We start from the raw sequence: 13,119 nt of genomic DNA, 5'->3' as shown, positions 1-13,119 counted from the left end.
TTATATAACACCGAAAATTTACAAGGCAAATAAAGACAAAGATGTACTACCATCAGCAGCCTCCTTGAGCATTTTCCGGAGTTCTGTGACTGCACTAAACAGCTCTTTGGCCTGGGCCTCATTCTCCTCAGCTTTTCCCTTTATAATAGTAAAATAAACAACAGTCAACATAAATTATCAACAACTTATAACATTGCTAAATTCTATCATTTACATAAATGAATTTTAACAATTTGGACAATTCTTATGGACACAAATTTATGTAAAACTTATAGCATCTAATGAAAAATTAATATTTCAAAAGGATTTAACATGAAATAGTGAAAAGTAAAATGTTTTGAAATTGCATACTTTATTGCACTTAAACATTCAAATTTTTTTTCCATGTAGGGGTGGGGCAGGCGAGCAGGGGGATCCATGCAAATTTATTTGGTTCAATGCAAGATTATTATCATTACATTTAATATTCTTATTTTTTGTTATTTTTACCATTCCTCTTAAATTCCTATTGTAATAATATATTGGCATACAGGAAACAATCTATGATTTGTGTACCAGTACAAATTTCCTATTCTTTTTTGAAAGTAAACATTTACTTCTCTATGTAAGATATGTGTACGAGCAGTGGAGAAAAAGTGATGTAAGACATATTGCCTTTATTCATTATCTACACATAATACACATGCCAAGCCCAGAAATTAAGACAGAACCAATTACTTTAACTACATACATTTGTCAATTACTAAAGTATTTTGTATATATCTTAGTCAGTTTTACTGGTGTTTTTACTTAGTGTTTGCCCTTTAACTGCTTTCTTCACTAGAATAATGCATCAAATTGATCCTTTCTCTGATTATAATGCAAAACTCTTTGTTACATTAAGACATCATCGCTATTGATGTCATGTGACACTAACATAATTCTCCTGTTTATTATTTATTTATGTACCCTGAAGAAGGACAAAACTTTTGTATATTCAAGGGAAGTTTAAGAATATGCAGTTGATAACTTTTTTTTTACTATGAAAAGAACTCTTATTAAAATTAATACACCTAATAAGTGCTTTCAAAAACAAAGTAATTCTGGCAACTCATTATTGTCAGTAAAAAGCAATAACTAATGGACACTTTAGTAGACATTGTAACAATAGGTGACAATAGATCTATATTCATGCTATTCATTCTATGGCTCATATATGACTAGAAAATATCTTTTTTAAGTGGTTAAAAGAACAGTCAATGAGTAGAGCATTAGGTAACCTTTACTTTAGTAACTACATGCAATACTAAGATACACTTTCAAATATCCATCTATCATGAAAATAAATACCTTATACAGTTCAGCAAGATTGGCCCGGGCATTGATTTCTTGTTTAAACTTTTCTTCTGACTGTATTGAATTGTCTTGCATCTGTGAAACAAAATAAAAGAGAATTATTTATAGATCTATTTATGCATATTGGCAGATGTTTGCATTATGTATGTTTATTTCAAATGATAGCCTTTGCCACCAGCCTTTGCCACCAGTATAGAACCAAACCAGCCTGCATATCTGTGCAGTCTGACCAGACTCTATTCTGTTAATAGCAGAATTGTTGTATATCGTTATTGAAAAACTAAAATTTGAATGGACTGTGCCATAAATAAATCAGGACAAAGCTAAATAACATGTACTAATTAATTAAGCCATATTCAGCCTTTAAGTACTCTTTTTACTACCATATTTCTACACCTTGACTAACTCAGTAAGGGCTATTTTTTGCATATTTTGACCTATTTTAGGTAATTTATGTGAATTGTATGTGCCATTTGCAATGTGTAAATTACTTATTTTGTTCACTACACATTATTGCTGCTAAAACTCCAAAAATAAAAATCTTTTAAGAGTGTATTTCGTTTTCGGTCAGTTTCATTTATACAGAGTTTATTTTAGTTTGACTGTGTAGGAAGCTTTCTGTTCCTGGAACCAACCAGTACTGAGCAATGAGTGTAACGTTTCTTGCTCGATGAAACAAAGGGTCGCCCAAGGGGTTTGAACTCACATGGAGAGCGATCCTTTGATATGTTTTAATCAATTCTTTAATTATTACTTTAAAAAATATCTCATATTTACATCTTTTATTCTTTGTATGAAGGTCTCAATCCTCTGAGATTGTTCAGAATTAGTTTTCCTCAAGGACTCGACTGTTGTTTGAAGTATACTACATTCCTCTGTCTTCGTCTCTAGTTCTGATTGTATCTCTAGTACCTTGCTGGACTGAAATAATAACAACATTGATAATAAATCATTGCATAATCCCTTCCTGTCAGATGAACAATTTGTGTGTAGATAACACACTGCATTGTGGTAATTTGTAAGGAATAGTGCCCATTTCAAAAGCCGTTGTTCTTGTTAACCTAGTTTAAAGTTATTTCAAACTTGAATCCTTTCTCTGGTTAACATGATATTAAATTCATCTATGCTCTGGGGAGCCACATATAATACACTTTTTAAAATTGATATTCAACTGATACAAACTTTATTTAACTTCAATCAATGTGATGTAACTTTAAATAAACTTGAACGTTTGCAAACCTTTTCCCGTTTGACAGCCATCAGTTCTTTATTTTTCTCTGTAGCATCATTGTTTAGCCAGTCAATCTGTTTCTGTAAGTTCTGTACTTCTTGCTCTAATCTCTTAACCTGGAACTATATAATATACATCAATAAAAATAACGGTAATGAAAATATTTTACACACTAAATCACAATTTCTAGCAACATAGGTGGAAGCTGCTGCATTCTCTTGGCGCGAATCTAAGCCTTAAACGAGTTTAAGCCAAATGTTCGAAAGACTGGAGGGACATTTCATCTTCATGAATTTATGATTTAAACTTTATAAATTCACAATTTCAATTCACAAATTCACGATTTCAACTTCACATATTCACAATTTCAACTTCAAAAATTCACGATTTCAACTTCAAAAATTCACGATTTCTACTTCATGAATTTGATTTCAAATTGTTCATTCAATATGTTGAAAACATGAATTCAGGAAGTTAAAATTGTGAATTCACCAAAATGAAATCGGGAATTTATGAAAATGAAATGTCCCCACCGGTTACTGTTACAAAATTCTTTTACCAGATATCCATTTAAGGATTTTTTTGACACATTAATGATTAATCACTTCATCCTGTGAAGTATAAGTAAGTGAGAAGAAATTGAAGACACAGAAATATTTACTTCTTTGTTGATTTCTCCACTCCTGACTTCGTCAAATTTAGCAATAGCCTCACATTTCGCTGTGTTCATCTCCGACAACTTCCTCGACATCTTCTTCATCTCGTCTACAATCATATGTCAATAAATTATCAAATATTGTATATACATGTATATCATACAAGTTTACAATGATAACTTGTTGGTTTTGCAGCAACATAGCCAGCCTTCAATATAAATATATTATTCTTGCAAATTTATTTTGCTACCTGCATTTTGTATATAATAGGGATTATCTCTAGTAGAATCTTTTCAATACTCCTTCTTAAAAACATCATCTAGAGGGTAGGTAGGTGTGTTTTAATCTGGTACGGTAAGGTACTGAATTTAACCATTCTAAATACTCTTCAAAGTAGGTGAATCAATATCAGGGAACTTCTGTCTTGTGTCGCTGTTACACATGTATATTGTGATTCTCAGTCTCCCAAACAGTGTTGCTAAACAGAGATTACATTGTAACTCTTTCATTAACAGAGGGAGCAAAGACAAGAAATAAGATTCAGACATTAAACTTGTGACAAATAAATTATTAATAAATTTACCATTTAAATCATCGATTTCTCTGTTTCTTTTTTCTAGGAGTATAACAAATTCTCTCTTCTCACATTCCAACTGCTCATTGACTTTTGTTAACCGTAACTGGAAATAGTAAAATATTCATAATTACATTAAATCATATTTTGCAAAGTTTATATGCATGTGAATGATGTGAATAACACTGACAATGTAAAAATATCAGTATCTTTCTAATTCATCTTTGTTTTAAAAAAAGACATGTTAGGAAGTAAGTTATCAATAACCATTAAATGAAGTGTTTCACATCTTAATACATTTTCCCTATCAGATTTAACATTTTCCCTACAAGTGTTATCAAAAGTAAGTTACTATAACTGGATGATTCATAGTATCATTATAAATGACAATACTATCTTTTTCTATAACATCTTTTTCTCTGTCCAAGACATCAGATCACTGAGAGCATTGGCCTCGTGGTTAAGGTGTTTGCCTTTCAACCCAGGGATAGTGGGTTGAAGAAATTGAGTCCTACTCAGTTTGCAACCACCTTTCCTCATAAGACGTACTAATTCAAAATTATTCTTTGTTCTTAAGCAGCAGACTTGAGTGTAATTAAAATTAGCCTTCATCACAACATATATATTTATATTATGTTTAAACCAAGTCATCAGATAAAAATAATGTTTGTACAATTTGAAAACTCACCTGTGTTGAGAGATTTCCTTCCTGTGTGTCTTCCAAACCCCGAAGTTTCTGAGAAGCCTCATTATACTTTTTCTCTGTAAATATATCATGTGCTTATCAGATTAACCCTCTACACCTAGAATTTTCATACTGGACTTGCCCTGCTTTGAATGAATATAGAGCAGTCCATTAAATAGTTTAACAGATTTCAGCATGAAAAATACAGAAAGTAAGCAATCAGCTGTACAGTGTACAGCTCTGCATTCTGGCATGTCTCCATACTGGTAGCATAGGCATGCCATTATAATATGTGTCCCTACATTGTAGTAAGAAAGGTGAAACATTAATATATTTATACAAACGGTTTCATCCATATCGTAAGAGGGTATTTCAATGTATATTAAAAATATTCAGTAAGTTTCAAATCAAGAGTTCTGTACAGTGACTATAGATGCAGTATTTCTTTCGCATGTATCACATATGGAAAAATGCTCTCATCAATTTTGCACTATGCCTAGTTTTTAACTCTTAATCTGCTGAATTTGTGTAGAGGATTTGCTTAACTTTTGAATTTGGAACAGTTTATTTAAAGCTTAAGGAATTTTAATAACAAGATACAAAACTCAAGTTGCAGAAATTATAAAGCCTGGTCAAACTGCACAGGCTGGCCTGGCTCTGTACTGGTGGCAAAGGCTAAATACCTCTAGCAGGCTAAGGGTTAAATAACAAACCAATTTAATTTACTCACCTAGTTAAATAACAAACCAATTTAATTTACTCACCTAGTTAAATAACAAACCAATTTAATTTACTCACCTAGTTCTGCAATCTGTTGTCTTAACTGCTCATTGGCTGAAGATTCTTCCTTCAACTTTTCATTACTGGTTATAAGTTGCTTTTCTATGTCACAATATTGTTGCTCTGTACGTATAAATTTCATGACATTTAAGAAATATTAAATCAATATATACTGATGGAAAGCATTTTTTGAAATTTGTAAAAACTAGAACTGCCACTATCATGGCGTGAATACCCCCGCATACCACTTTGTCAGAATCAACAGTGGCCATTTAGAGCTCAAGGACAACCTCCCTGCCAAATCTGAGGTTACTATGCCAGTGCATTGCTAAGTTATGTATTCTACATGCTTCAAATGTGAAAATGTCAAAATCAATACATTGCGGACAGGACATTCTTTAACAATTAAGAAGAAAAGCTTTTTTTTGTCAAGGTCCCTGTGACCTTGACCTTTGACCCAGTGACCTCAAAATCAATAGGGGTCACCTTATAGTCATGATCAACATCCATGCCAAATATGAAGACTGTGGGTCATAAATGGGTGGACAAACTTTTTGAAGTCAAAATCCCTGTGACCTTTGACCTGGTGATCTCAAAATCAATAGGGGTCATCTACAAATCATGACTAACCTCCATTCCAAATATGAAGACTGTGGGTCAAAGGAATCTTAAGTTATTGGGCGGACAAGCTTTTTGAAGTCAAGGCCCATGTGAACTTGACCTTTGACCTGGTGACCTCAAAATCAATAGGGGTAATCTACTAATCATGACTAACCTCCATTCCAAATATGAAGACTGTGGGTCAAAGGAATCTTAAAGTATTGGGCGGACAAGCTTTTTGGAGTCAAGGCCCCTGTGACCTTGACCTTTGACCTGGTGACCTCAAAATCCATAAGGGTCATCTACTAATCATGACTAACCACAATGCCAAATATGAAGACTATGGGTCAAAGGAATCTTAAGTTATAGGACGGACAAGCTTTTTGAAGAAAAGGCCCCTGTGACCTTGACCTTTGACCTGGTGACCTCAAAATCAATAGGGGTCATCTACTAATCATGACTAACCACCATGCCAAATATGAAGACAGTGGGTCATAGGAATCTTAAGTTATTGGGCAGACAAGGTTTTTGAAGTCAAAGCCCCTGTGACCTTGACCTTTGACCTGGTGACCTCAAAATCAATAGGGGTCATCTACTAATCATGACTAACCACCATGCCAAATATGAAGACAGTGGGTCATAGGAATCTTCAGTTATTGGGCGGACAAGGTTTTATGAGTCAAGGCCCCTGTGACCTTGACCTTTGACCTGGTGACCTCAAAATCAATAGGGGTCATCTACTTATCATAACTAACCACCATGCCAAATATGAAGACAGTGGGTCATAGGAATCTTAAGTTATTGGGCAGACAAGGTTTTTGAAGTCAAGGCCCCTGTGACCTTGACCTTTGACCAGGTGACCTCAAAATCAATAGGCGTCATCTACTTATCATGAGTAACCACCATGCCAAATATGAAGGCTGTGGGTCATAGGAATCTTAAGTTATTGGGCGGACAAGAAAAAACCGACGGACGGCCAGACGGACAAGCTGATTCCAGTATACCCCCCTTACAACTTTGTTGTGCGGGGGTATAATTACTCATTAACACTTTTTGGTTCTTCTCTCGCTAACACTGAAGACAGACCCATAGGGAAAGTCCACCAATAATCGTACCAGGAATCTGACAGGCTTGTATTCAAACATGCCATGATGAAGTAAAGTGAAGCATACCTTGATAAAACCTCAGGGCCCGCAAAATTTGATTTTGATTTACTTGTCCGTTTTTATGTGAAGCATTTTTTAACATGTCCGTATGATATTTACATAGTTTATTCTTGAAAAATGGAAGCAGTGTATAAAGTACCGAATGACACTTTTAAAACAGAAAAATGAACAATTTTTAACTGACTTCCCCGTTCATAGTCTGCTTAATTACATATTAATAATCATCAAGTGCTAACCGAGTGAAAATGGAAGAGGTGCATGAAATACCAAATGACACCCTTAAAACTGAAAAATAAAAGATTTTTCAACTGACTTCACCGTTCATACGGGGAAGTCAAAGACCGGGCCCGCGAGGCGGGTCCGGGCTTTTGCTTGCCCGGCTATAGACTACACGTGTATATTTAAAAGAAAATCAAATAAAAAACAATTAACAAATATAAAGAATTCTATACCTATCCATGAAATTTTCAGTGTCAGTTCTAGTCGGGCGCTGCCATTTACAATGTTACTCAATGATAATAGGCGGGGCTTTCCTATAACGGAACAAATCTCATCTTTTCGGATTAATAATAATCGTCGAGTGTTCCGAGTGAAAACGGAAGCGATGCATTAAATACCGAATGACACCTTTAAAACGGAAAGAATGAAACTAATTTTTTAACAACTTCCATGTTCATAGGCTTTGCCTAATTTCATTTTAGGCATTGCCTAATTTCATATTATTTTGATACTTTAAATGGTTTACAGTGTTCAATCTAGAACAAATTTCCAGGGTGCCCTTCGGGCCCATAAACTTTTCAAAAGGGGGTCATTTGAGAAAAAAGGGGGCAAGCACTTAAAATGAACATCAAATTCAAATAAGGTATTGTATCTTTTTAAGTTACTTGTTCACGTACCATATATAGACCAAAAACGGTTGCAAAATTGCATAACAATCAACTCAACTAAAAAAAATGACATTATTTGGACCTTTTTCAAGAGTTCTGTTAGCGTTGATGCAGGCTCAATTTTTAGAAATGATTGGTAAAGAAACAATGACATAATGTTCAAAGAAACATATGAATCTTATTTAAATGTTACCAGGGATATTTGATAACAATGTTCAGTTTTTTAATCAGCGCCCAATATATAAAGGAAAATCATATTTTGCAATTAGCTTATAAACTTACAATAATCACTAAAAACATTTACCCTTCTCAATATATCCAAGATAAAAACAAAGTGTCAACAGGTGCTAAGACAATGTATATTGACATACCGGTACCTTTGATCTTTTGTCAGGACAGCAGTTCTTACGTCATGCTTAAGATGTCTGTATTGATTAATGACAGGCTTCGCGAAACTGCTGAAAAAATTGCCTGACATTCGGTCAGACAAACTTTCAATTCTTGTCTGACCGAAAGAACTTTTATCTGACCGAATTTTTTTTCCAAATATATGTATATGGTATACTGTGTTCCTCTTAGTTCATGGTACTTAACACTTTAAAACAGTAAAGAAGACAAACAATAAACCTACACTACAAAAACTTTCATAAACTGTATCATTTAGTCATTTTTCTGCTATATGACACAAGGAAACAACAATTTATTCAATCAAAATAAGTTTTAATAAGTCAGATGTAGACCGTGTCTCGGCCATTTTGAAAACAGTATGTCATCATTTAACTCGCGGTAATGGTAATACCTTTGTGTGTTTTTTTTAAAGACATAACAACTTTTAAAGATTTGCAACACAATTTTATTCCCTTAAATAAAACATTAGTTTATCCAGATTGATGGACTCTGTCTGGAAATCAAAACATTCATGATCAATAAAGCGGCCATTTTTCCATTTACCCACAAATTTTCTCGGCGGGCACCTGGAATCGTATTCCTTTTGTTTCGCTTTTTTTTCTTCATTTGATAGTTTATGATTTTTGTATGATATTTGCCGGGGTAACGCCAGCGTAATAATGTAGAAACACCGACAATTTGGTTATTGACAGTCGTATGTATTTAGAATTTGATTGGACACTTATAATGAAACGGCGAATCAAAACTCGTTTTGCACTTTTTTTATTCAAGGGAGAAAACTCGGTCTTGATCAGTCTTGGATATATCCCGGTATTCGTACCGGACATAAGGTCCGGAACTCCGAAAAAAATATCGGACCGGTCTGATTTTTGCCGGACATGTCCGACGGTCCGGCAACTTTCGCGAAGCCTGTAATGATATGCACAATGTTTTAGCGCCGACCAGCCAAAGACCAATCAAAGTTTATTTACTCAATTGTCAGACACTCCCTAGCCAATCGTGTTTGATTAGCTCCATCTTTAAGACTTTTTTAATTGGTTGAAGGCGTGTTCGTAATAATTTATGCACACCTCTATAATTAACTCACACTTTTTCACAAATATATAGTTTTTTTTCCTCCGGAAAGTTATTGCATATTAATTTGTTTTGACCGTTAAAAAACTATAACGACACGCATGTGACGATTTCTTTTGTTTATAAAAACTGTGACTCAAAAGTAAGTAATAGTTAAAAGATCAGGTCTGCATAGTATTTACAGACCCGGACCGAGAGAGCGTTGCGATCAAGGTTTTAAAAGTGTTACCGAGTGCGGTAACTATCTTACCAACATGCTCTTGTTTTTCTAAACAAACTTCAGTTTTGAATTCAGTATTTATTAATACGGGGAAGTCAAAGACCGGGCTTTGGCTTGCCCGACTATAGACTACACGTGTATAATTAAAAGAAAATCAAATAAAAAACAATTAAAAAATATATAGAATTCTATACCTATCAATGAAATTTTCAGTGTCAGTTCTAGTCAGGCGCCGCCATTTACAATGTATGTCAATGATAATAGGCGGGGTATTCCGATAACGGAACAAATCTCAACTTTTCGGATAAGTAATAATAGTCGAGTGTTCCGAGTGAAAACGGAAGCGGTGTATGTAATATCGAATGACACCTTTAAAACGGAAAGAATGAAAGGATTTTTTAACGACTTCCCCGTTCATAGGCTTTGCCTAATTTCATATTATTATTCACAAGAAACTTTTTATGTACTTAATCAGGTTTGAGATCATTAATGGCATTTTCTATGAGTGCGCCTGTCGAGCCCACAGTTGAATTTGTTTTGTGCCGGCAGTCTTTTCAGAGGGTCAATGGCGCAATGGCGCGCTCTAGATTGAACACTGGGTATAGAACAATCTAAAAATAATTGTTTTATCGAAAAATGAAGAATTGGGACATGGATATTTGCAAATGAAAAATAAGGTTAAATCAACGTATGTTATACTGGTAAGGGTTCGTAACTGGTCTAATGCAAAACGTTAATGCCGCATGAGGTGAAAAACAGAAATGTCAAAAAACGTCTAAGCTGGAACATACTATATCCTAGCTTAAGGTCTTCAGCGTACCCGTTTATATAATATGACATGACGTGAACGCTGAAGATAACCCCATAGGGAAAGTCCACCAATAATCGTGACAGGAATCTGACACGCTCGTATTTATTCATCGAACATGCCATGAGTAAAGTGAAGCATACCTTGATAAAACTATATATAATCTGTTGATAAGCCAAGGATGGACAAATAAAAATCTTATTACGAACATAAACTACCTAATAGTTTCCGACAGGTAAAATTTTCGGCACTTGGCCGCCATATTGCCAAAATGTTTGATCACGTGATTACGAGATTGACCTTTATGAACCCATGTGCCTCCAATATTTTTATAAATTACTTTTTTTAAAGATATTGAAAAAGGTGATTTACTGACTTTTATATTCAATACAATCATACTTAAGTACTTGAAAATTAATGAAAATAAATAAAAACATTATCTTGAATAAAAGTATCGAAATCATGTCAACAAAATGTTCTAAATATAGTACACGACTCTATTCAAATCTGTTCCCGCGAATGACGTCATACGAGATCTCGCGTGGCACCTGAATGTCATGGCCAACTGTAGTCGGCGTAAATTGATATTTTACAGTTAAATAGGCAATTTTAATGACGGTATTAATATTTTGATACTTTAATTGGTATAGAATGATATCAAAATGATTGTATTATCGTAAAATGCACAAGAATTGATTGGGTCAAGTGTATTTGCAAGTGAAAAACAAGAATAAATCAACTTATGTTATTCTGGTTAGGTTTCGTAACGGGTCTAATCCAAAACTTTAATGCCGCATCAGATGAAAAACAAAAATGTTAAAAAGCGGCTTATAAAGTTTTGGAAGCCAGAACTAACGATATCCCAGGTCTAAGCCAGAACTAAATAACATGTTTATTTGTTATAAAAAAAAGCCGGCAACTTGTTTCCTCACCTGAATTTACACGTAGTTTCGTTAAATTAGCTCGTACATCTTCATCTTCTTTATGTTTTCTTGAAATATAACTTAAAATTTTACTTTTTGCTTCTTCTTGGACCGAAGAAAAGTCATTTGATTCTAAAATTTTGGAAATCTCCACTTCCATGGGCCCCGCCATTTTGCAGTTGTTGTTGTTGTGGCCGCACTAAATTACTGACGAATTAACGTGACGATACAGAATATCGGTACTCCAAAGACGGTTGACGTTAACAAGGACAAAAGAGTATATATGAATTTTGTATCATAATAAGCAAATAACTATGTTTAAAGAAATTGTCACAATTACTTAGATATAAATATGTTTAAATATACCAAAAAGCTGGGACCAAAAATATAAAAAGGAAAAAAAAGACAATTAAAAAAAATCAAGAATATATATGAGCCGCGTCACGACAAAACCAACATAATGCGTTTGCGACCAGCATGGATCCAGACCAGCCTGCGCATCCGCGCAGTCTGATCAGGATCCATGCTGTTCGCTTACAAACTATATAACAAGTAGAGAAACTGATAGCGAACAACATGGATCCTGATCAGACTGCGCGGATGCGTAGGCTGGTTTGGATCCATGCTGGTCGCAAACCATTTATGTTGGTTTTGTCGTGACGCGGCTCATATACTGTAGCGATGTACATTCCTTTAATAAATTGCTGCAAAATCTTATTAAAAAAATATCCCTTGTGACGAGTAACCTCATTTTTACATATCAGAAATATAACAACATATAATTAAATGATAAGATTCTTAGAATAAAATAAAACAACCTAAAATGAGAAACGACCCTACTATATCTATGAAGGGACATTAAACTGAGTAACCTTTCGGCTTCAAAAAAAAATCGTGGCATAATAATAAATTTATCTTATGCAATGAGGGATGGTAACTTGCACTTTCAAGTACCGTCCATGAACACACTCTTGATGCAATATTTACAATTTTGTCGTTTTGTGCGTTCTCTAGGGATTCAGTTTTTCTCTATTTTAAAAGTTTAAAAACGTTTAAATAACATTAGATTATTATTTGAAACGCTTGTAATAATTTTTAATGAACACAATGCATATAAAACTTTAAAATATATTCTTGGTGTTCACAAAAACTCTGTAAATTATGCTATTCTTGGTGAAACTGGGAGGTAACCCTTATATGCAAACATTTTAACGCAGTCAACAATATACTTTAGTAGGATTTTATGCAAAACCAACTTCATCGTTAAACTCTTCATTTCAAGAAAGCCCATCCTTACATTCAGACAATAAACATAGCTGGGAAACAAGCATGATGTTTGTCCTAGACAAATTAAAAGTAACTACGTATTAGCATGACGTACCATGCTCCTTTGGAAGCTAATTGAATACACTACAAGTGAACGGTTGTGGAACATTCGACAGATGAGCAGGGTATTATGTACAACATCCCAGCAATATCTTTTCCCCGAAAATTGTTAAACGCTGTTCTGTAACTGACTTTAAAATCGATTAGATACACTGTTATTAGGGCGATAGGGGGCGCTTTTACGTACCAACGCGCTTTCTTTAGAAAAATAATGCTGCGAAAGTCAAGCTTACATGCATACCAAACATCATTTAGATCTGAGATGGTCCGATAGAAGACAATTACCTTAAGATAAGTGTTCATAAATTAGAAATAAGAATCGGCTGGTAATGAAATTTAATATATCTGTTGATGATAGTCTTTTTTAGAAAATGTTGTTCATTACA

The 13,119-nt window shown here is 34.1% G+C and overlaps 1 protein-coding gene across 1 annotated transcript in view; it reads right to left on the bottom strand.

Annotated features, from left to right (window-relative positions):
• The window catches only part of LOC132714496 (nucleoprotein TPR-like), a 94,918-nt gene extending 83,374 nt beyond the window's left edge, over window positions 1–11,544 (bottom strand). The window contains exons 1-9 of the mRNA XM_060697390.1: window positions 11,357–11,544; window positions 5,280–5,384; window positions 4,485–4,558; window positions 3,806–3,902; window positions 3,228–3,331; window positions 2,575–2,688; window positions 2,113–2,256; window positions 1,330–1,410; window positions 51–138 (exon numbers count right to left, since the gene is read on the bottom strand). Of these exons, the coding sequence (XP_060553373.1) occupies window positions 51–138; window positions 1,330–1,410; window positions 2,113–2,256; window positions 2,575–2,688; window positions 3,228–3,331; window positions 3,806–3,902; window positions 4,485–4,558; window positions 5,280–5,384; window positions 11,357–11,519 (970 nt within the window). The 5' untranslated portion in view covers window positions 11,520–11,544. The remainder of the gene's footprint in view (window positions 1–50; window positions 139–1,329; window positions 1,411–2,112; window positions 2,257–2,574; window positions 2,689–3,227; window positions 3,332–3,805; window positions 3,903–4,484; window positions 4,559–5,279; window positions 5,385–11,356) is intronic.
• Window positions 11,545–13,119: the final 1,575 nt, after the last annotated feature.

This window comes from Ruditapes philippinarum, unplaced genomic scaffold, assembly GCF_026571515.1.
Source record: "Ruditapes philippinarum isolate M1 unplaced genomic scaffold, ASM2657151v2 ctg3982_1_1_1_1, whole genome shotgun sequence".
Classification (NCBI taxonomy): domain Eukaryota; kingdom Metazoa; phylum Mollusca; class Bivalvia; order Venerida; family Veneridae; genus Ruditapes; species Ruditapes philippinarum.
Note: the sequence above shows the minus strand (reverse complement) of the source record. Positions and strands in the feature narration are given on the sequence as shown.